Consider the following 25,120-nt stretch of genomic DNA (forward strand, 5'->3'; position numbering starts at 1 on the left):
TAATACTCGCAGCAAAGAAATCATTGGTGATGGGGCACTTTAATAAGTCATACTGAGATTAACATTCAGCTTTACTTCTATTTTGTTTGATTATCTAAACGCATTTACCTCCCACCTTGCCTGTACGCCTCAATCTTAAGGCAATTAGTCTTTTGGCAGAGTTGGAACTTTAATGTCTTTGGAAGACAACCTTAACAGTAAAAATCAATGTACAGAATGTAGACATTCTATTCAACATCCTCTAATGATTTAGCAATCCGGGTCAATCCTGATCCAGAGCCCTATTGCAAGTTTCTAGTGCTAAGAATTCCTAAATTTAGTTAATAGATCTGACAGATGTGGAGGAATTAGGATCACAAGCTTGTGGATTTGTCTAGAGTTGGGTTACTTCTACAGGTGTTAACTGAGAAAAATTGCTGAAGGTACTGAAGATGGTCAAATACAGAATGCTTCATGAAATTACTCTCAGTACCGGGACCCTGAACTTCTTGCAAACACATACTCTCAGCCATCGGAGAATGAAGTTCAGAAACTGAATATCTAATTGGCATCTACTTTAAGCGTAACTTAACAAATGATATGGCAAAGCAAGCCCAGGAAAGGACCTCACCATAGATACAGCCACGTGCCTGGTGCCAAGGCCAGGTACTCATCACATACCCGTCAAACACTGAAGCCAAGGATAAGCAAGCTAATAAGGACCAGGTCAGCCTTAGGCAAATTTAAAAAGGTACAGCAGAGGGAAACATCCTGAGGAAGGATTCATTCATTTAGACAGACAGCCAAATAAGAAAAGCAACCCAGTCCAGCTGCTGTATTCCTGTAAGAAACTGGAGGGTAAGGCAGAAAGGCAATGTATAAAAGAGCAAACATGCCCATGTTGACAATACTTTCAAACTACGTGCTTGGATTCCATTGTGCTTGACTGGCCAAAAGATTCCTAAACATGGAACTTTTAAGTAGTGGGACATAAAAGAATTCTTCCATTTTTTTGTCATATTTCTTGTTCAATCCTTTTGCTGTTGGGGTGTGTGGAAATCCATTCTGCCATGTTACTAAACCTGCCTTTAGTTGTGCCAACTTGGAGACCGTGTCAGGAGTGTTAACCCCTTATTACTTTAGAGGTATACAGAGTTACAGCTATATCAACCTGACAATTAAAGGGTTCAAACAGCATAACTCTTACCAACATGTTGTATTGAACATTATTATTATCTAAATTTGTCAAATCTCCTATGAGTTTTTGTCTTTGGAATAAGACATTTTGATTTTGTAGCGTGTGCAATAATTTTGAGGAACGGGGCTTTTTTATTGCACTGTCAAAATTTGTAGAAAGACAAATCCATGTTTGCCTTTTCATTATACATATGAGCTTAACACAGTCTATCTACATTGATGAAGGTCGATTTGTGACGGTCTTTACAAAACTATGTCACTTCTGAAAACTAATGACTCACTAAGAAGAATTTAAATGAACAAGCCACCTGAAAAGCTGTCAATCAGCCAAAGCGCACACACATTCAATAATACATGAATACACCTGGTCAGAATATTAAATCTTTATCTAAAATAGATAAATTCACCTTCCCGCTCTTCTTCAATCTGAACCATTCTTAGAGCAATAGCCGATTTCTCTTCCCTCGTGTGCTCCAAGGTTTCCTCAGACTCTGGCATCATGTCATGCCACTCCAAAACCTGATTCTGCAACTCATCTGCACTACCAGATTCACTTGTCTGCAGGGAAAACAAGTAGTAAAAGATGGCATTTAGTGCAAAGAAGTTAATGAGCCGCTAAATATGCTTTAATTTTCATAAGAAAAGATGGCATGCTTTTCTTTAATAATAATAATCATTCATGGCTATTTTCAAAGCACTTTCTTTCTCTCAAATGAAATACACACATTGAAATATGCAAAGTATTAAATGTTAGCAATAGTTTACCAACAAGAGTTAACCATATGTTCATAAGAAAGATATAATAATTAATAAAAAGCCCTAACACAAAAGAATCACCTTCTGGTAGCATAACAGGAAGCTCCAACACCATTCTGAGAAAGGAAGCATGCCACATTACTCTACAGAATATTCTCTATTGAAATCATATTAAAATCGTAGGCACTGAATAGTTCCGTCCACGCATGGGGATCCCGGAGCAGTTCTTTCAAAGTCACATTTACATCGCCTTACTGGGAACATATATAGCAGACATTTTGATATATTAAATTGTTGCAGACTTAAAAACAGGCTATACTGCCAATGTCTATGGAATTACGTTAATATTTATAAGGAAAAAAAGGGTCATACCCTTTAAATCACTTAAACAAAAATTAAAAGTGATCTTCTAAAAACATCCTTCACAAACGCTTTTCATTCCTTGTAAAAGTAAGCTAACGAATAATACATAGCAATGTAGCCTGTATAAGCTGCAAACTGAAACAATGTAAACAGGACACTGCACCTTTGAGGGCCTTCTGACCGCTAGTGTGCCATCATGCCTTGTAGGTTCGCAGTTTACTCAGTCCTTTTTGATGAGCGAATCAGTGGAGTACTGGTATAAATGTATTATATTTTCCGTCAGGGAGGAGGGAGGGTTGCTTTTGATTCAAAAGAGTTTCCCCAGAGAGAGTACTTGGATCACAGATAAGAAACCATTCCTTCTCTCTCTGGGGATCTCCGTTGATAATCTTAAGCACTGAATACTTTCATAAATTCATTAGAGATACTTAACTGACTTGGGCAGTCGCCTAAGCATCTGAATCAAAACAATAGTGTCTTGTAAAGGTGTGACCTGACCTCCAAGTTGCAGCCTTAGCCAATCTCAGCAATTGGGATGTTCCTAAGCAAAATAGCAGTAGCTGATTTAACACTGGTGGAGTGGGCTTTAGGTTTATCGGATAGAGTTTTGTTTGCTTTTTGATAACAAAGGATTATGCAGGAGACAATCCATTTAGATAAGGATTGTTTGGAAGTGGTATATCCTGTCCGTAGAGGACAAGTGTGGACAAAAAGTGGTTTTGGTTTTCTTAAAGATTTTGTCTTATCTAGATAGAACTTCAACAACCTTCTAAAATCGAGTGTGTGGAGAGATCTCCATGCAGGAGAAGAGGGGTTTTGACAGAAGGTAAAGTGATAGTCTGATTGACATGGAAATCTGAGAATACCTTTGGGAGGAATTTAGGATGGGTACTCATCACTACCCTGTTGCTATAGAATTCTGTGTAAGGTTCGTGTGAAATGAGAGCCTGTATCGCGCTAACTCTGCGAGCTGTACAACCCCGTACTACACAACATATTCTCAGATTGAGGTTTTCCCCAAATAGATCTTTTTGCAGATGCAGAAAACAAAAACTAGCCTGGCTTTTCATCGATGTTTTACCAACCGGGCACACTGCGGAATTCTCTATGGATCGATTAGTTAGGCAAATTTCTTTACACCTTTCCTACAATTCCCCTCCTGCTGACAGTGATCATCAAGTTCTCTCACTGGAGAGCCTGAATAATTCTCATTGCTCCGGAATGGCATCAACTGAGGTGGTTCATGGATCTCCTTCACCTCCTAGAATGTCCACACAAGAAGCTGCAGTGAAGACTGGATCTTCTCAGAACTTCGGAGGCCAGATTCAACATCCCAAACTTCCCTCTCTGAACTTAGCTGCATGGCTCCTGAACTCATACAATACGGCCACTAGGAATGCATGGATGTGCTAGTAGAAAACAAGAGACCATGTGCTAGGACTTATTATTCCTTCAACTGTATCTGGTGCACTCAGAACAATGTCAATCTTATAACTTGTCACGAAGAAGCTAGTCTTCCACATCTTCTCCATCTCACTAAAGCGAAATTGAATTACAGTAAATCTCACAGCTGTCACAACTTATCGAAAATGTCCGTCACACATGTCCTTTTTCAGAATGTTAGAAAAAACTTGATGCAAAGCCGGGGCATTTTTTGTTTTCTATATCTGCGTAAAGATCTATTTGGGGAAAAGCCCAATCTGCGAAGATGTTGTAAAGTACGGCGCTGTGTAGAACCTACCTGTGATGTTCTTGAGTAGCTCTGCTGAGAGTGTCCACCTGAGCATTCTGAGTACCCGGGAGATGGACCACTAAAATCTTGAGATCCCTGGAAACATTTCCAGATGGCTTGAACTTCTAGGGACAGAGGCCTGGATCTCGTCCCTCCCTGCTTGTTCAGATAATGCATAGTTTTTGCATTGTCCATCTGAACAAGGAGAGAGTCTGTTTTGAACAACAGGAAAAAAGCCTTCACTGCCCTCAGTTCCAGATGTTTTATGCATTAAGCCTGTTCCCCGAGAGATCACAGGCCCTTTCTCTGTAGATGGTTCATATAAGCCCCCCTAACCTGTCAAGGAGGCATCCGTCATTATGGTTTGGGCAGGAATGTCTCAGTGGAAATTCATTCCTTTGAGGAGATTCTCGGAGCGGCACCACCATTTGAGCGATTGTTGCGCATGATTGGTCAGAAACACTCGGTCTGCCCATCTTCCCGAGGTCTGATCCCACTGATCTTCAAGGCATTGTTGGAGAAGCCGCATGAAGAGACGTGTATGCGGACTAGGAAGGTGCACAATGCCATTGAATCCAGATGAGAAGAGACTTGTCTCCTTGTTGGATGGGATGTTTTCTTCAGATTGCGGCATTCTTGAAGGATAGATAAATATCTCTCCTCCTAAGCACACACTTGACACAGAACTGCACCTAGGTAATGCTCGGATTGAACACGCGTTGAGATGGACTTGTCGTGATAATGTTGGCTTGCTTTCTGATAGGAAGATGCCTTAACTAATAGTCTAGATATGGATAGATGAAGATCCTCATTTCCCTGAGGTGGGCTGCTACAATGTCCATGCATTTAGAGAAAGTTTTCAATGCAAACTTGAGCCTGAAAGGAAAGGACCTTGTATTGATAGTGGCCTTTTCCTACAAAGAACCTCTGAAAAGTTTGATTATTTTTATATATTGTGACTTGAAGATAGGAGTGTTGCATATCTATCTAGAATAGCTGGCCAGATGGAGTTGAGGGTAGAGCTGATGAAGAGCCAAAATGCTAGATTCTTCCTTGCAAACCATGTGTTTGAGGTCGAAAATGAGTCTGTATTCGTTTTGGGTCCTTTGTTCTTCACCAGAAAATAATGGGAATAAATTCTCCTTCCTTTAAGATGATGGGGGATCCTTTTCCACTGCCTGTTTCTGCAACAGGATGGATACTTATTGTTGCAGTTGATCCCGTTGGAAAAGGGAAGGTTTCTTCGGTGGAATAGATGGTGGCTATCAGAAAACGACAGGCTGAGAATACAATGCTGAGCTTAGGGTTTCAAGCATCTTAGTCTCTGCCAAGAACAGTGCCTAAGAGCCTGGCCATGAGAGTAGCATGCGCTGCTAGAGTGGAGGGCTCTACTGCAGCACTGATAACCTAGTATAACACCATCGTGCCTTCATTAGCAATCTCTTGAAAATCCTGACACTTATCTCTAGGAAGATCGTCCATGAATTGATGAATGGAGTCCCAAGAGACCTGCTATAGCGTCCTAGGAGAGATGTAGCACTAGCAGCTTTCATGGAAACTACACAGGTTCTTCAGCATTTTCTGCCCACTGAATCCTTCCCTCTTCTATAATTCCACTATCCTTTTCAATCCAACTAACATGTCAGATGAATTTAATGCACAAGTTACTACTTGTGTAACAATATATCTGTAAGAGACATTAGTTAGTGATAGATTCCTTACCTTAGAATATCCCCAGGCATCAGACTGGTTCTGGAAAGTTTTTCATCAGCAGTACCCCTGCGCGTCGGTAGGTGGCGTCGTGCAGCTCCGCGTCCGTCGCTGGCGTCGTAAGGGCCGAGATGAGGTCACAGAGACTACTTAGGCGCCACCCATGCGCGCGGATGTCAGTTCTGTACACAACTTTCCGCGTCAGGAACGCAGAGCCATGCAAGAAACTGATCACTGGTGCCATGAAACTAGGGCCCTGAAAGGGATGACCTTAACCCTAGAAATCAGTTAGCAGAACGGGGAGGATGGGGGGGCGGTAAGGAATCTATCACTAACTAATGTCTCTTACAGATGGAATATGCTACTTACCAGTATGCATCTGTTCTTGGCATGTAGAGCTGCAGATCTACACACTTGTGCATAGATCGCCATCTGGTGTTGGATGTTTGCAGTTTGTTTTTCCTCTTGGAAAGTCTTTGGAAGTCACAAGGTCGGTGACTCTTCCTTTGGATCGTATTGCGCATGGGCTTCGGCTCCATCCTCAGATTATTTTTCGCCAGCAGGGAAAGATGGAGCGTAGTAATAATAGTGAAGATGCCCATGTGTGTGTTATCTAAATAAGATAAACTGGAACAGATTAAGGTAGCCGGGGAGGCGGGTGGGCGTGTGTAGATCTGCAGCTCTACATGCCAAGAACAGATGCATACTGGTAAGTAGCATATTCCGTTCGAGGCATATGAGCTGCAGATTACACACTTGTGCATAGATTATATAGCAGTACCCACCGTTAGCGGCGAACACCCGCATCTGTTGCAGTGGTTTGAAATAATGTTTTGAGTACAGCCTGGGCCACACTAGCTTGTTGCTTAGTTTGCACATCTACACAATAGTGTTTGGTGAAAGTGTGCGATGTTGACCATGTAGCTGCTTTGCAGATATCATCTAATGGGATGTTTCCTAGAAAAGCCATTGAAGCCCCTATTTTACGTGTAGAATGGGCTTTAGGGGGAACGGATAGCGTTAGTTTTGCTTTATGGTAGAAAATCTGAATGCATTTGACAATCCACCTAGCTATCCCCGACTTGGAGATGGGGTTGCCCTTGTGTGGTGGAGAGAAAGAGACAAACAGTTGTTTGGTCTTACGGAAAGGTTGTGTTCTCTCGATGTAGTAAGAGTAAGACTCGTTTGACATCTAGTGTGTGAAGAGCTCTTTCTGCAACAGTTTGTTGTTGCGAGGAGAATACTGGTAGTTCTACAGATTGGTTTAGGTGAAAAGGAGAAAAGACTTTGGGGAGGAATTTTGGGTTGGTACGGAGAACCACCTTATTATGGTGCATTTGTAGAAAAGGTTCTTGAATAGTAAGTGCTTGTATCTCACTGACCCTTCTGAGGGAAGTGATGGCTACAAGAAAAGCGGTTTTCCATGTTAAAAATTGAAGTTCACATTTGTGTAGTGGTTCAAAAGGAGGTCCCATTAGTCTGGTGAGAACGATATTTAGGTTCCACACAGATGAGGGTGGCACTCTGGGGGGAATTATTCTTTTAAGGCCTTCCTTGAAGGCTTTAATGGCAGGTACTCTGAAGAGTGAGAGATGTTGCCTGTTTTGTAGGTTAGCTGCTATGGCTGCGAGGTGTAGTCGAATGGACGTATAGGCTAGATTGCACCTTTGTAGGTGGAGTAAGTATCCTATGATGTGTTGAATGGACACATCTAGGGGATCGATGGTGTTGTTATGACAACAGACAACAAAACGTTTCCACTTGGCGGCGTTGCACGCTCTAGTGGTAGGGCGCCTAGCTTCTTTGATGACGTTCATACAGTCAGGGGGAAGATTTAGGTACCCGAATTCTAGGATTTCAGGAGCCAGATCGCAAGGTTGAGCTGAGCTGGGTCCGGGTGTCTGATCTCTCCATGGTTCTGGGTTAAGCGGTGTGGAGAGAGGTGTAATTTTTGATGCGGTACTACCGATAGTTCTAGCAGTGTGGTGTACCACGGCTGTCTGGCCAAAGTTGGCGCTACTAATATTAGTATGAGGGAGTGCTGTAGTAGTTTGCGCACCACTAGTGGAATGAGTGGGTGAGGCGGAAAAGCGTACGCAAATCTGCCTTACCAGTTCATCCATATCGCATTGCCTTTGGACAATGGGTGTGGGTATCTGGCGGCGAAGCTTGGGCATTTTGTGTTTTCGTGGGTGGCGAAGAGGTCTATCTGTGGATGCCCCCACATTTGAAAGTATGGGTGAAGAACTTGCGGATGACGTACCCACTCGTGGAGTTGTTGTGTTTATCTGCTGAGTCGATCTGCCATAGTGTTTTGTACTCCTGGGACATGGAGAAAGATTTTCTGGGGTATGGCCCATCTCCATATGCTCTGTGCTAATTGAGAGAGCTGTGGAGAGTGTGTGCCGCCTTGTTTTTGAATACAATACATGGCTGTCATGTTGTCTGTGCGGATTAGGACTGCCTTGCCCGAAATCTGTGTTTGAAAGGATTTTAGGGCTAGGAAGATTGCTAGTAACTCCAGATGGTTGATATGGAGTAGCTTCTGTTGAGGTGTCCATTTGCATTGCATGGTGAGATGTAATAGATGAGCTCCCCAGCCGGAGAGCGATGCGTCTGTTGTTAGTACTATCTGAGGAACCGGGTCCAGGAACGGTCGACCTTTGGAAAGGTTCGTGGTGGTCCACCACTGCAGAGAGCGATGGGTACGACCGTCTACCAACACCAGATGTGTTAATTGACCCTGGGCCTGGTTCCATTGGTGCGCTAAGCACTCTTGGAGAGGACGCATCTGGAGTCTTGCGTGAGGTACTATGAAGATGCAAGAGGCCATCATCCCTATTAGTTGCATGAACACCCGAGCTGGAAGGGAGTGTTGTGCTATGAATTTTGCGCATAGAGCCTGAATGCTTGCAATCCTGGCAGGATTGGGGTAGGCGAGCGCTTTTGAGGTGTCTATAGTGGCACCTAGATATTGTTTTATGTGGGATGGTTGTAGATGGGACTTTTCGTGGTTTACCGTGAAGCCCAGCTGGTGAAGTAGCTGGATCGTGGTGTGTGTGTGTTGTACACACTGATTGTATGAACTGCCTTCGGTAACGATGTATCTGTAAGAAACATTAGTTAGTTAGATTCCTCACCTTAGAATATCCCCAGGCGTCAGACTGGATCCGGAAGATTTTTCGTCAGCAATACCCCTTGCGCGTCGCTAGGCGTCGTCTGCGGCTCCGCGTCCGTCGTCGGCGTCGTGCGCCGGGATGACGTCGTCGGAGTACTTAGACGCCGCCCTCGCGCGCTGACGTCAGTTCTTGTACATAGCCTTCCGCGCCAGGAACGCAGAGCCATGCAAAGACCGACAATGGTGCCAAAAATAAAATCTAGGGGCCTGAAAGGACAACCTTAACCCTAGATGTCAGTTCGCAGAACGGGGAGGATGGGAGGGTCGGTGAGGAATCTAACTAACTAATGTTTCTTACAGATACATCGTTACCGAAGGTAAGTAACTTGTTCATCTGAAAGAAACACGTTAGTTAGATTCCTCACCTTAGAATAGATACCCAAGCAATACCATCCCCGGTGGTGGGTCTGCGAACCAAGATCACACCAGAAAGTCCTGGAGGACAGAACGGCCAAAGAAGTCATCCCTCCGGACTTGGCTGTCAAGGCAATAATGCCTGGCAAACGTGTGTAGCGAAGCCCACGTCGCCGCCTGACAGATGTCCGGCAAAGGGACTCCCCGTCCCAAGGCAGTAGTAGCCGCCGTGGCCCGAGTAGAATGGGCGCGCAGCCCAACAGGAGGGTCCTTTTTAGCCAAGGAATAGCAAATTTTTATACACAAAACGACCCACCGAGAGATGGTCCGTTTGTGCACAGCTTTCCCCTTCTTAGCGCCCACGTACCCAACAAAAAGCTGGTCGTCCACCCGGAACTGTTTTGTGCGGTCCAGATAAAAGGAGAGCGCACGTTTTGGGTCCAGACGGTGGAGCCTCTCTTCCTCTTTGGAAGGATGCGGAGGCGGAAAGAAGGTGGGCAAGGTGACAGACTGCCCAAGGTGAAATGGAGTCACCACTTTAGGAAGAAAGGAGGGACGAGGCCGAAGGACAACCTTGTCCGGATGAACAGATAGAAAAGGAGGCTTTGAAGATAAAGCCTGGAGCTCACTCACCCGTCTAGCCGAGGTGATGGCTACCAGAAAAGCAGTCTTAAGAGTCAGAAGACGAAGAGGACAATTGTGAAGAGGCTCGAAAGGGAGCGCACATCAGGAATGTCAATACCAGATTCAAGTCCCACTGAGGCATTACAAAAGGGACAGGAGGGAACGTGTGTGTAATGCCTTTGAGAAAGCGTGTAACCACAGGGGACTTGAAAAGAGAAGGCTGATCAGGAAGCCGCAAGAAGGCGGAGATGGCAGCAAGATAACCTTTCAGGGTGCCCAGGGCAGAGCCCTGCCGGGCCAGAGAAAGAAGGAAGAGGAGAACCTCAGAAAGAGGGGCGGAAAGGGGATCCACAGCCTTTGCTGTGCACCATGCCACAAATTTGTTCCACCGGCAGGCGTATACCGACTTTGTGGAGGGACGCCTGGCTGCCAGAATGATATCACAGACTTCAGGAGGCAAGTCAAATGGCATCAAATGCCGCCGCTCAATCTCCACGCATGGAGGTGGAGGCTGGACAGGTTCGGGTGGAGGACCGTCCCCTGCTGCTGCGACAGAAGATCCTCCCGAAGGGGCAGACGTATCGGGAGATCGGTCAACAGACTGAGTAGCTCGGGATACCAGTATCTTCGTGCCCAATCCGGAGCCACCAAGATGACTTGGGCCCGGTCGTGCCTGATCTTCTTCAGCACTCTGGGCAGAAGTGGTATAGGCGGAAAGGCGTACAACAGACCGCAACTCCACTCGTGACGAAAAGCGTCGCCGAGCGAGTGCCGCCTTGGAAATTCCAACGCGCAGAACTGCTGACATTGCGCGTTCTCTTCGGTGGCGAATAGATCTAACCAAGGCTCTCCCCACTGCTGAAAGAGACCTTGCGCCACTTCGGAGTTCAGACGCCATTCGTGATCCATCATGCACCGGCGGCTGAGTTCGTCTGCTCTGGCGTTCAGAGAGCCCGCCAGATGTTGAACCACCAGGGTGACGCCCTGGTGTTCCAGCCATGTCCAGAGGCGCAGAGCCTCCTGACAAAGGGTCCACGACCCCACCCCGCCCTGTTTGTTGCAATACCACATGGCGGTGGTGTTGTCCGTGAACACCTGCACGACACTTCCCCTGACAGAGGGAAGGAAGGCTTTCAGTGCAAGCCGGATCGCTCTCAACTCCAACAGGTTGATGTGGAGACGAGACTCCGCCGGAGACCAGAGGCCTCTGATCTCCGCCTCTCCCATATGGCCACCCCATCCCAGGAGGGACGCATCCGTCACTACGACATGCTCTGGTTGGGGAAGGGAGAGGCTCTTGCCCTTGACCCACTCGCGGTCCGTGAGCCACCACTGCAACTGTTGTGCAGTGCCCTCCGAGATCAAGACATGGTCGGACAGGTTGCCGTGATGCTGGGCCCACTGAAACTTCAGGTCCCACTGCAGAGCCCGCATGCGCCGCCTGGCGTGATGCACTAGTAGGATGCAGGAGGCCATCAGCCCCAGAAGCCGCAACACTAGCCTGACCGAAACCCGGGATAGAGGCCGAAAGATGGGAATCAGGGCCCGTATATCCCGGATCCGCTGTTCCGGTGGATGGACCCGGAACTGCGCCGAATCAAGAACCGCTCCGATGAAGAGGAGCTTCTGAGAGGGACTCAGGTGTGACTTCGGCACGTTGATGGAAAACCCCAGCAAATGCAGGAGATCCGCCGTAGTCTGGAGGTGGGAGACGACTGCCTGGGGCGAGCCCGCCTTCAACAACCAGTCGTCGAGATAGGGGAAGACTGGAACCCCTGATCTGCGCAGATGAGCTGCGACCACCGCCATCACTTTCGTGAACACCCGAGGGGCACTGGTGAGGCCGAAGGGGAGCACGGTAAACTGAAAGTGCTCTTGGCCCACCGTGAACCGCAGGTAACGCCGGTGGGCCGGCAGGACGGGGATATGGAAATATGCGTCCTGCAAGTCCAACGCTACCATCCAGTCTCCAGGGTCTAGGGCAGCTAAAACCTGAGCCAACGTTAGCATCTTGAACCTTTCCTTTCGGAGGAAGGCATTGACGTTCCGGAGGTCCAAGATAGGGCGTAGGCCCCCCTTGCCCTTCTTGGGAACCAGAAAGTAGTGGGAATAACAACCACGACCTACTTCTGGACTCGGAACGCGCTCGACGGCCCCCTTGGCCAAGAGAGCCGAAACTTCCTCGCGGAGAAGATTCAAATGATCCCCCGAGATACGGTGGTGCTGCGGTGGCATGGCTGGAGGGGTCGTCTCGAAGGGGAGGGAGTAGCCCCTTCGGACGATTTGCAGCACCCACCTGTCCGATGTTATGGACCGCCAGTGGAGCAGGTGATGGCGAACTCTGCCGCCCACTGGCGTGGTATGGGCCTGAAAGCTCGGACTAGGAGGGCTTTGAGGCGGATGCTGCAGGGGTGGAAGTGGGCTGACCACGTCGGCCTCCATTTCCGCCACGGCGGAAGCCACGTCCGCGACCGCGCGCAGGTTGGTTCTGCGGCTGGTGGCTTTGCGGACGTGAGGAGGCGCCCCTTCCTTGGCCACGAAAGGGGCGAAAAGCGGAGGTGTGCGCCCGCGGAGCCGAGAGGCCCAAGGACTTGGCCGTAGCCCGGGAGTCCTTAAAGCGGTTCAGCGCACTGTCCGCCTTCTCACCAAACAGGCGAGTGCCATCAAAGGGCATGTCCATGAGGGTGGTCTGGACATCCCCGGAAAATGACGTGGACCGCATCCAGGCGTGGCGGCGGAGCGCCACCGTGGTTGAAATCGCCCGACCCAGCGAGTCCGTGGTGTCAAGCCCACATCGTATGGCGTGCCGTGCTGCATCCCTCCCATCGGCCAAAGCCTGGGTAAGACGCGTCCGGACCTCCTCCGGACACAGGGGCAGCACGTCCTCCACCGTATCCCACAGGGAATGGGAATAACGGTCCAAGAGACAGGCGGTATTTAAGGACCGCAGGCCCAAACTAAGGGACGAAAACAGTTTCTTGCCAAACTGCTCGAGTCTCTTGGAATCCCGGTCCGGCGGAGCGGTCGGGAAGGAGGATTGGGAGGTAGAGGCCTGGATAACCAGACTCTCGGGGGTGGGGTGTTGGGACAGGAAACTGGGGTCGCCCGGAGCAGGGCGGTGGCGCCTGGCAACGTTCCTATCCACAGGAGGAACTGTGGAGGGCTTGGACCAGGTGCCCTGCAGAACGTCAGTGAGGGCTTCGTTGAACGGCAGCAGAGGCTCAGTGGAGCTTGCTGAGGTTTGAAGCACCTCAGTGAGGATGTTAGTCCTCACAGCCACGGCAGGCAACTCGAGCCCAAGGGCCTCGGCCGCCTTGCGCAGCACCACAGAAAATGCTGCACCCTCCTCCGAAGCCACGGTCGGAGGAGAAGTGAATCCAGTGTCTGGCGAGGTGTCCAGCCCACTGGCCTCCCCCAGTTCATCTGCCCAGTCCTGAGAAAGCTGTGACTGAACAGCCAGAGGGTCCTCGAACCCCTCCCAGTCGCCCCCTTCTTCCGATTCCTGATAAACAGGAGGAATGATGGGAACCGGACTGTAGAGATGGTAGGACTCAAGCGGCGTCGGATGCGGCGTCGGTCGACGCCGTGCCGGCGCCGGGTCCGGATGAGGGCTAAACTGGGGTGTCGGCGTCAAAGGCGTCGGCGGCGCCGGTGACGGCGTCGGTGGTTCAGGCGTCGGCGCCGGTGGAGGAGTGACTAGGTCAACCGGCGTCGACTGGGGCCCAGGCATGGGCCCCGCGGGGACCTGCGGCGTCGAGACCGGAGTCGTCGACGGCGCCGGGGCCGGAGCCGCCGGCACGCGAGGTCGCCCAGTCGAGTCCGCGGGGCCCGAAGGCGCGCCAGCGGGCGTCGACGGCGGGGCCAGGCTCCTCATGGCCGAGAGGAAGGCACTGATCTCCGCCGGCGCCGCGTCAGCCCCAGGGACCGGAAGGTATGGGGGCGGACGCGGCACCTGCGGCTCCGCCGGAGCCGCGGGGGTGGAACCACCCTGACCCTCGGCCGAGTCGCGCGACCGGCGAGGGGAGTCCGAAGAGCGATGTCGCCTCTTGGACTTCTTTGAGCGTTTGGACTTACCCGACGACTTGGAGCCGGACGATCGATGGCGTCGGCTAGGGCTCCGCGAACGATCCTTGGACCTCCTCCTGGACCGGGATCGCGCACGACGCGGAGCCGAGTGGCGAAGCTTGCGGGACCGCTCCCGCCTAGCCTTCGAAGTCAGGGCCTGACAGTCGTTGCACGACTCCGCGTCGTGGTCGGGGCCTAAGCAGTAGAGGCACCGGCGGTGGTGATCGGTCACCGACATCAGTCGATGACAATCCTCGCAAGCCTTGAACCCAGGCATCCTACCGGCACCAGATGTCGACAGACAAGGATCAAAAATGATCAAAAAAGATTTAGTCAAAAAAGACTAAAAGGGGTAGCTCTCCCGGATCTGCGCTTACTGGCGCGGAAAAAAGAAGAACTGACGTCAGCGCGCGAGGGCGGCGTCTAAGTACTCCGACGACGTCATCCCGGCGCACGACGCCGACGACGGACGCGGAGCCGCAGACGACGCCTAGCGACGCGCAAGGGGTATTGCTGACGAAAAATCTTCCGGATCCAGTCTGACGCCTGGGGATATTCTAAGGTGAGGAATCTAACTAACGTGTTTCTTTCAGATGTCTAGGTATGGGAAGACATGAATGTTTTGTCTTCGCAGATGTGCTGCCACCACTGCTAGGCACTGAGTGAATACTCGTTGTGCGGTTGTGACTCCGAACGGGAGCACTTTGAATTGGTAGTGTTGGCCGTCCACTACAAATCTGAGGTGCTTCCTGTGAGCGTTGTGCACTGGAATGTGGAAATAGGCGTCTTTTAGGTCCAAAGTGGTGAGGAAGTCGTTTTGGGAAAGTAGCGGAAGTACCTGCTGAAGCGTCACCATATGAAAGTGGTCTGAGTGTATGTATTTGTTTAGGGGCCGAAGGTCTAGGATGGGCCGTAGAGTCTCGTCCCTTTTTGGTATGAGAAAATATAGAGAGTAGACACCCATATTTTGTTGGTTGGTAGGAACGTGTTCTATTGCCTTTTTGTCTAGGAGGGAGATTACCTCCTGCTTGAGTAGCAGCAGATGTTCTGGTGACATTGGGCGTTGCCTGGGTGGAATGTTTGGGGGGGTAGATATTAGTTCTAGGCAGTAGCCTGATCGAATTATTTGTGTTACCCATTTGTCTGAGGTGATGGTAGTCCAGACCGGAAGGAAATGTTGGAGTCTGCCCCCGACCGGAGTGTGATGGTCTGGGGGAAGGTTGCAGATGGTCCAAAACTCTGCGGCTAGACTACTCTGCAAGGTTCCCAGGGCCACCTCCATTTCTAGCCACTTACGGGACTTGCACTGGCTCAGGGTGGAGAACCGAATCAAATTCAAAGCCCTAAGCTACATGTTCAAAATCAAGATAGGCGTGGCACCACAATATCTGCAGACTCTGATTAGCACTTATGTGCCTACTTGCCGCCTCCGCTCATCAACCCATGGGAATTTTACTGTCCCGAGATTTAAATTATCCAGGATGGGAGGCAGATCATTTGCCTACCTTGATCCCGGACTCTGTAACTCACTCCCCCCAGCCATTTGGAAAGAAACGGTCTACGCCCGTTTCCGCAGGTCCGTGAAGACTTGGTTTAACCAATAATCTTACTAAGCTGCTACACACTCATCTAGTTTGCCTTTGGCGCAGGGAAACCCTTTTTGGGTAGCTGCAGCGCCTTATAAATTCAATAAATAAAGAAATAAAGAAATGGAGATCGCCCTACCCAAAGAATCCGCGGTGTCCAGCCCACACCGGATGGCGAACTTTGCGGCATCTTTCCCCTCCGCAACAGCTTGGGAAAGTACAGTCCGAACATCCTCCGGCCACTGGGGCAGTGTCTGCGCCACCGTGTCCCACACAGCGTGAGAGTAGCGGCCCAAGAGGCATGCAGTGTTGACTGACCGCAGACCCAAGCTGGCAGAGGCAAACAACTTCTTGCCAAACTGCTCCAGCTTCTTTTGATTCCTTATCCGGCGGGATGGTAGGGAATGCGCTTTGTGAAGTAGAGGCCTGGATGACCAGGCTCTCCGGAGTTGGATGGTTTGTTATAAAGGCAGGGTCACCCGGTGCCGGGCGATGACGCCTGGCCACGTTCCTATTTACAGGAACCCCTGTGGCTGGTCTAGACCATGTGCCCATCAAAACATCCGTTAAGGCCTCATTGAACGGAAGCAGAGGCTCCATAAACTTGCCTCCGGCTTTAGAACTTCAGTGAGGAGGTTGGTTTTGAGAGTGACAGTAAGCAGATCAAGGTCAAGGGCCTCAGCTGCTCTACGGCAGGAGGAAACAGAAAACCAGGCTCCGAGGAGAGGTCAAGGCCACCTGCATCCTCAGATTCCTCCGCCACTGTTCAGACTCGCACTGCCGTGCAAGAGGGTCCTTAGACCGTTCCCAGTCGTCCCCCCTCCTCCACCGCCCGAGGCACAAGCTGCTGCGGTGGGGAGGGACAGGGGAATACAAATTGTCCAACGGCACCAGTCGGTGCCGATCCGGCTCCATGTCCCAATTAGGGTCCCAACTCGGAGCAAAATTGTCCGGAAACCCGGGCAAGGGTGGGACGAATGGGTCCCACTGCGGCGCCAGGAACGGAGCCGCGGGAGGTGCCGGGGTCGGAGCCGCCAGCGGGGGACCCTGCGGCGCCGGGGCTGGAGCTGCCGGCAGAGGATCTTGCGGGGCTGGAGCCGCCGGCGGCGCCGGAGCTGGCGGCAAGCAAGGACCCTCAACTGGGACCGCGGGGACCAAAGTCGCACCCGTGGGAGCCCGAGGCCTTACAAAGGCGGTCCATGGCGGCAAGAAATTCTTGTACCTGGGCCAGAGTCGCCGACGGACTTCGGATAAGGTGGGTAGGCCGCGGGACTCTCAGGCTCCAACAGAGCCGTGGGGGAAGTCCCCTGGCCCCCTCGTCCGCATCCGGAGACCGATGGGGAGACGTCGGAGAGCGCGAACGCTTCTTCGACTTTTTCTTGGGACGTCTCTTACCCGATTTCAGAGTATGAAGACTTCGACCCCGAGGAGCGATGATGATGGCTTCGCAGTCGGTCCCTTGAGTGACCCCTGGACCTCGAACGGCGCGGAGACGACTGCCGGGCCTCCTTACGGGACCGCTCCCGCAAATCCTTCAGAGCCATGGCCAGACAGTCGGAACATTAGCGGGAATCATGGTCGCGCTCCAGACAGTAGAGATAGACACCATTGGGGTCGGCCACCGGTATCGTACGGCGACAGGCTCCGCAGGATTTAGACCCAGGCATCCCTACACGGAACCAGGTGTCAAAGACTCAAAGAAGTAGAGACAAAAGTCTCAAAAAAGTTAGTCAAAAAGTGACTAGGGTACGTGCTCTAACCGGATCTGTGCTTGCTGGAGCGGAAAAAGAAAGAACTGATGTCAGCGCACATTGGTGGCGCCTAAGTAGTCTCCGTGACGTCATCTCGGCGCTTACGACGCCAGCGACGGACGCAGAGCCGCACGATGCCACCTACCGACGTGCAGGGGTACTGCTGGCGAAAAACTTTCCGGATCCAGTCTGACGCCTGGGGATATTCTAAGGTAAGGAATCTATCACCAACGTGTCTCTTTCAGATATTTTCCTATAGTAATTCACCACTAAGAATTTTTGGGTTCCAGAATAGCGTGCTACTCGCCGAAAAGCGATTCGACACTCATAAGGGGTAGTGAGCACTATATAAATGCAATTACAATCCAGTTTCTTGCTCTCCTTATCCGGAGGTACCGTAAAAGATGGCACTGTGCCATGAAGTTTCCGAGCTGCTGATACAGTGACTGAGTCTCGCATTGGATCTGGGCGAAGAAAGGACAGATCTTGGTTCGGTGGCCTGTATTTGTTTTGGAGGCATTATGGATCCGCCTTTACAGCAGTATGAAGTGCCTCAAGGATTACCAACGGGGATGTTGGTGGTCGGTATGTAGTCGGTAAATCTCTATTCAATTTGTTAGCTCCCCTGATGAGAACTTCCTGGAAGGTGTTGATATCTTCTACTGGTGATTTTCTTGGTGGCGGAGAATCCATTGAGGTAGGCGAATATGGCGAGATTGGGAGGATCTTGATCTACAGGAAGAGTATCTTTTGTGCCTGAAATGAGATCGCCTGAGAGATCTTGAACGATGTCAACGATGTGATCTCGACCTTGATCTATACCTAGACTTATAGGAATGAGGTCTGGAGCCTTGGTGTATGAGTCACCGGCTTAGCAGGTTGTGGTGGTGGAGAGACTGGCGAAACTGGCAACAGAGGTACCACTGGAATCGTTGGTTGAGGAGGAGGCAAAAGGTAAGTAGAAGTACATTCCGCTGGTACACGTGGCAATGATGACGACTATGGATAGGTCACAAGAAAGGTGGGCCTAGATGGTGAATAATCCCGATTCAGACTGTGAAGGACGTCTGCGCACGATCATTCATGAAAACGACTCTGCTGTCTTGACCAAGGTAGTTGTAGGATGTCTCGACGTTGAGCCATGTCTCAATGTTCTCTAAGTTGCATGGTGATCTCCTCCTCAATGTCGTAAGAGTTTCGACATCAAACCACCTCTCGATGGTGATCAAGCAAGTGAAGTACCTCTTCTCAGCATTAAACGGGACTCATGTCTTCCTTCAGATGTTCTCTTTTTGGATCGTGTCTCCTGTGGGAGTCCTTGAATGACGACTTAGGAGCACTAGTAGAGGGTGCAGTATCTCTCGTTCTCTCTCACTCTCTCACTCTCTCTCCCTCCCTCCCTCGAAAGGGTCTTGTAGTAGTAACATACACTAGGGGTCATGAGAGCCTAGCATAACATGAGATACAGATCATCTGCGGATCTGTTTTTACAATTTTTTAACCGCAGTCTAGGGAGTTCGCAAGAAGGGATGGCATTTTTCGTAATATTAGGTACATTTAATGTCAGGAAATTATCTAAAAATGTTCCACACTCTAAAGTGTGTCAGTTTAGAACACCTGAGGTTGATATTTTTGTGGAAAAAACCTTTAAAAAGGCAGTGCTCTGCTCTATGATCCTGTCAGCAGCAGCCAGAAACAAGAATTGGCATAGCCAATAGGTCTCGCCTAGTTGATGTTGCACCAAGGATATTGTGCTGGATAATTAAACACTTATAAGGTCCCAAAGGCGAGACCTATTGGCTATGCCAATGCTTGTTGTTGTTGTTTTCATTCACTTACAAGCTCTTAGAGACTCAGCAAATTATTTGCTGTGCCTTTGTGCATTTCGGATCCCTCATAAGTTATCATGAGCACATCTCAGAAAATCTGCGTGGTCCGTAATGTACACCAAACTAACTGCCTCCCATTGTGTAATATGGATTGTGGCAATGTAGTGTAGAATTACTCCCCATCCCCCAAGATATGGAGTCAAACATAGTAACATTCGGGCAGCAACATGTCCTTTAGGCTCAGGATGCGGTGGCACTACTCCTGCCGCACTAAGGGTAGGTATGTACCAAGTGGGAATTTCAGTTCCTTGAAGGGGGTAACTTTCACCCAGCTTTGGTTTTTAGCTAACACCACTAAGCTATCTTTATAGTGGGGTAGCAAAACTGCAAGTCCTAGTATGCTTCAGCTTTTGGGATTAAAAATATCCCAGGTGATGGAGCCAGTACCCAGATATGCCGCAGATGCTTATAAAAACATTCTGCACACAAATGAGTGCCATTAACCAATCTGCAGTGATGCCACCAACCCAAGCTCTTTTTCTCTACTGATCTAACGACACGATTTTGGTTATCATCTCATCCCAGTCTTTCCGCCGGGTGCATGATGGGACTTTAGACCCAGTACTTCTATGGTAACGTGAAACAACATGCCCTGCAATAGGAGTGAGTTCACAGAAAAACATAACATGATACAGTCAGCAACATGACACAACCAAACTGTAATTGCTGTAAAAAAACTGTTTAAAAGAAACATAGCCGACAAGTGGCCCCACACCAACAGCACTTTGCATGCTAGGATTTTCAGTCCAATAACAAAGTCAAAAATGAAACTTCTGGTCCTAGAATTACACTTCCTCGCAGTAATGAGCTACGGCTAAATGAACGTGTCACATAGAAGGGGACCACGACGCAGGCAGGTCTAGCTACCCGACGGGAAGTCACTGCTCTGACAACACAGAAAGGAGCGCTGTGAACACTGAACAAGCACGCGCGCGCGAAAGATGGCTCCTGCGCATGGCGCAAACGCCCGAGCCGACTGCAAAGTGAAAGTGACGCGAATGTAAACAAGCCCGCGCGTTGGCCCGCGCTGTGTTTAATGACTGTGAGTGACTAATGCTGGAACTCAAACAAGCAGCAGCTGTTTCCAAGCACACTCGTGCTTGTGCTGGCCTCCGACCTGCGGGAGCAAGCAGCGGCCAATTAGCACGCGCGCTGCTGCTCGCTCCCGCAAGGTGGATGGCACCACAAGCACGAATGTGCTTAAAAAGGAACAGACCGATGGTTAAAGGCCCTCCTAGAGCAGCGCATGTGTGCTGCCTAGGCGAGAACTAAAAAGAACCAGGGTAAACTGCCACCTACAGGGCATGATGGGATACGCACGTCAGAAGGCCCTTAAAGGTGCAGAGTCCCATTTATTTATTTACATTTTTCAATGCTGCTGCTTGAACAGGCTACATTGCTATACTATTCCTTAGCTTACTTTAAAAATAAGTCAAAAGTGTTTGTGAAGATGTTTTTTGAGAAGATCACTTTTTATTTTTTGTTTAAGTGATTTTAAAGGGCAAGTTCCCTCTTTCCTTCAAATGTTTAAAGTAATTAAAAAAAATATTGGCAATGTAGCCTGTTTTTAAGGCTGTAAAAATGTAACATCTCAAAAGGTCTACAAAGTAAGGCGAAGTAGATGCAACTTTGAAAGAACTGCCCCGGGATCTCTGCGCATAGCAGGACCATTCAGTGCTTCAGGAAATCCCCCGAGAGAAAATTAAATTTCCACTAAAATGTATTTTTGAATTTCAAGTGAATCAGATTCTCTTTTAAGCTCATTTCTATATCCTAGTTTCGCCGATTTAAAATAAACAATTTAAGTCACTTAGCACTGTAGGAAGATGGACCACCTAAATAATTTGGGGTTTTCACCTTTCATTTGCATTGGCCATCTTAGAGAGGTCTGTGGTCAGATTGAACAAGGAAGTGAGAACCAAAGAAGTATGGTCTCATCTTCTTCAGGGACCAAACCACAGCAGAGGCTCCCCTCTCAATGGCACTCCGATGCTGCTCTCTGGGGAGTAACCTCCAGTTAATGAAAGCAACAGGCTGGTCATGGCCATCATCATTGGTCTAAATTAACGTCACAAATAATTACACATTTAAAGGCCTTTTGAATTACAGACCGCCTAGGGCCAAAACACCATTGATACAATTACTTAACCCATTTCTGGAATCCAGTGTGAAGGTCTCAGATTTTACTGTCCTGGGCGATTTCAACGTGCACCTAGAGAAGAGTACAGACATAGGCACGGTAACATTGAAAGATGCACTGTCCAACCTAGCCATGGAGCAGATTGTCAAGCATAATACCCATGCGGCAGGGCACACTCTCGATGGGATTTTTACCTCCAATAATACCATCAAGATATTAGAAATGCTGCCGGTTCCCTGGTCAGATCATAAGGTAATAACATTTACCATAAACGTAAAAATAGAGGTGGCCGCCTCTGCCCCGCCACCTAGGTGCGCCACATACCTTGATTGGTCAATGACAGACGCCCCTAAACTGAAGGAGCAGCTCTCACTGTCTATTCCTGTGCTGGAGTCAGACAGTAACGTAGCCGCCAATCAAATTTTCAGCTGGATAAAATCAACCATTAATTTAGTAGTCCCTATAAAGAAAGCCACCTCTAGGAGGAAAACTCCTTCTCAACCGTGGTTCACGGACTCACTAAAGACGCAAAAGCAAAACTGCAGAAGGGTGGAAAAGAAATGGAGGACTAACTATGATCAACGGTTGAAAGATGAATATAAAACATCCTTGGCTAGTTACAAAAAATTAATATTAGAAGAAAAAAGCAAATATTTTATACGGAAAATAAACTAGGCCAAAAATTCTAGTAAGGAACTCTTTAAACCGGTGAAAAAACTAACAAAAATTGATAGTAACAAAAAGATAGTAATTAGTATGAAATTATGTAATATTTTGGCCCAATTTTTGTTGATAAAGTTACCTCAGTCTATGAGTCCTTCAAATTGACAGACAAGTATAATCCCACACCGCCAAATACAGAACTTAAAGAGGAACTGTTCCCACTAACCCACAACTCCTCATTTCACTTTTCGCCACCATTAGTGGAACAGATTATCCAGGTGGTTATGACAACTAAGTCCGGGGGTCTAACGGACCCTTGCCCACCGAAGGTGATGCATCTATTTCCTGAGCTGTTGAGCAAGCAACTAGGACTGCTAATTATAAAAATTGTTAAATCTGCCCGCTTTCCAGATGTATGGAAAACAGCCTCAGTTCTGCCGCTACTAAAAAAGCCAAATCTAGACCCGCAGGAACCCGGGCACTATAGACCTATTGCAAGAATCCCTTTTGCCGCAAAAGCACTGGAGAAATTATTGAACAAACAGCTGTCTCAATTTCTCGCGGAGGCAAATGTTCTAGATCACTCGCAATTTGGTTTCCGGGAGGGACATAGAACGGAAACAGCCCTGCTCATGGCAGTGGAGGAACTCAGGAGTGTACTGGATGCCGGAGGGATTTCTCGCGGAGGCAAATGTTCTAGATCACTCGCAATTTGGTTTCCGGGAGGGACATAGAACGGAAACAGCCCTGCTCATGGCAGTGGAGGAACTCAGGAGTGTACTGGATGCCGGAGGGATGGCCGCTTTGATCCTCTTGAACCTCTCAGCGGCCTTCGACACGGTAAACCATGATACACTCCTGATCCGACTAGCTGAAGTCAGAGTCCATGCGTCAGCACGAACGCTGTTAGCCTCATATTTGTCTAACAGAACGTTCACAGTGGAGCTGGGAGTGGCTACATCGAAACCATTTAACTCTATGTGGTGTACCCCAGGGGTCTTCTTTAAGTCCTACTCTTTTTAATTTATATCTGGCACCTTTAGCGGAAATAATAAGGAATTGTGGTTTCCTACCGGTCTCCTATGCTGACAACACCCAAATAGTGGCATCAATTGCAAACAATGCTAAAGAGACCGCAGACCGATTTAAAAACTGCATGATGCAAATTAGTCAATGGATGCAGGGTAATTGCCTAAAGTTAAATGGAGACAAAAGTGAAGTCATGCTATTGGGGACAGATATGGAAATCTGGTCCCCGGAGTGGTGGTCTGATAATTTAGGCGATTGCCCATCCCCAGTTAACAAAGTAAAAAATCTGGGAGTGATTCTGGACAACAAACTGTCGTTTGACGCTCAGTTAAACAAATTGGCATCCACCATATGGTACATTCTGAAAATGATAAGGAAGCTCCTGCTGTTTATTCCTTATGATTCCTGTAAAACGGTGGTAACAGCGCTGGCCTTATCTAGGCTAGATTATGGGAACGCTCTGCATGCTGGGATACAGATCCAGCTCCTAGCGAAACTGCAGCACTTGCAAAACGCAGCAGCCAGGCTGGTACTGGATATTCACAGGTCTGAGCCTATTGCACACAGATTAAGAACCCTCCATTGAGTTCCAATGGAAAAAGCCCTTCATGGGAAGGGTTCTCAGTTTTTAAAAACACATTTGAAACTTTATGAGCCATCCAGGAATTTGAGATCTAGTCAAGCAAAACTGATTCAGGTGCCAAAATACAAGCAGGACAGGTGGGGGGGGGGGATAAAGCTTTCTGCTGCATGCAGATGCAGCTAAGGCTTGGAATCTTCTCCCAATTGCAATCAAAAACAGCCCATCTCTGCTTTCGTTCAAGAAAGAGGTAAAAACCTGGCTGTTTACCTCCTGTTAGAATTTTGTCTAGGCAGATTCCGGGTCTCTCTGCATCTACTCAGCACCAAGACGCCCATGGGCAATCGCTCGCTTTATAAATTCACAAATCAAATCAATCAAATCAGATTAGGATCTAAACTGTGAACTTCAGAATGGGTGCTGAGCACATTGCTTCCGTCAGAGTGTCAAAAGCCTTTTGACAGCTCACTGTCCTGTTTACCTTGTTTGGAGGGCAATTCAGTGAGGCGTGTCACAATGGTACTATACCCCTTCTCAAATCTCCTGTGGTACCCAGTGAAGCCAAGGAATGCACCGACTTGAGACTGGGTGGTTAGAGCTACCCAGTCCACAACTGGCTGGATTTTGGAATGTAAGGGTTGACCTTGGCTTCCGCCTACAATGTTTTCTACAACCTGTCTCATCAGGTCGGGGTGGATTGTACCTACTAGAGCAGGTACAAGACTGATGTACCTGTAGCTGGTCTCTTTTCAGTGGTACAGTAGACGGAAAATGATGTTCTAGGATGAAGCCTGAGAGATCATTACGGCTGAGACTAAATCAAACATTTGCATTTGTTTTCCTTTGGGGCTTGAATTCTGCGTTGAGGCTCTCTTGGGCCCTTTCTGCTGCTTCCTCAGGGTGCTGAGCCCTGCCGTCACTGCTTTTGGATTCACTGTCATGAACATCACTGGCAGGTGGAATTTGCTCCCTTGCTATCTTGTGATTGGTTTTAGCCATCAAGGGACTTTTGGTCTATAAAGCCAATATATGGGCTTTTATGCCTGTTTGTCATTACAGGTAACTGTGGAGGGGAAGGGAATGGTTAGCGGTAGCTGCCCCTCCAGTTTTAACACTGGCTAATGAGTTGGAATGGCAGTCTCCATAACTTCTCAAGTCGCTGGGTGCTTGCTCATTTAGATGTGCTGATTGGATTTTTGGGGGTCAGGGGACTGGAGGAATCTCTGTCATTGCTGGTAGCTACAACTTGATTCTCTGGTTGCTTTTTAGGTCTCGGCTACGAAGGCTGCGCTTGTGCAGTCTAGCTCCGAGACTTGGAGAAGAGGGGCTTGAACCCGCCCCTCTTCTCCCCTGTTCTCCATTGGCTGGCCTCTTGAATGCTGGCCAGCCATTGGAGAAGAGGTCAGTCATTCCGATTAGGCCCCGTCCTTTTCGGATCGGGGGCGTGTTTTTTGCAAGAAGTCTCATTCTCTCCTCCAGCCAATGGCTGGAGGAGAGAAAAGACAAACACGCCCCCGAATCCGA

General features: G+C 48.8%; 1 protein-coding gene across 2 annotated transcripts in view; it reads right to left on the reverse strand.

Moving 5' to 3' along the window:
- LOC146859819 (uncharacterized) overlaps window positions 1–25,120 on the reverse strand; it is a 518,852-nt gene that overhangs the window by 298,953 nt on the left and 194,779 nt on the right. For both annotated transcript variants that reach the window (XM_085643565.1, XM_085643566.1), the window contains one exon: window positions 1,584–1,734. In XM_085643565.1, coding sequence (XP_085499691.1) covers window positions 1,584–1,734 — 151 coding nt within the window. The remainder of the gene's footprint in view (window positions 1–1,583; window positions 1,735–25,120) is intronic.

This window comes from Triturus cristatus, chromosome 3_1, assembly GCF_964204655.1.
Source record: "Triturus cristatus chromosome 3_1, aTriCri1.1, whole genome shotgun sequence".
Lineage (NCBI taxonomy): Eukaryota > Metazoa > Chordata > Amphibia > Caudata > Salamandridae > Triturus > Triturus cristatus.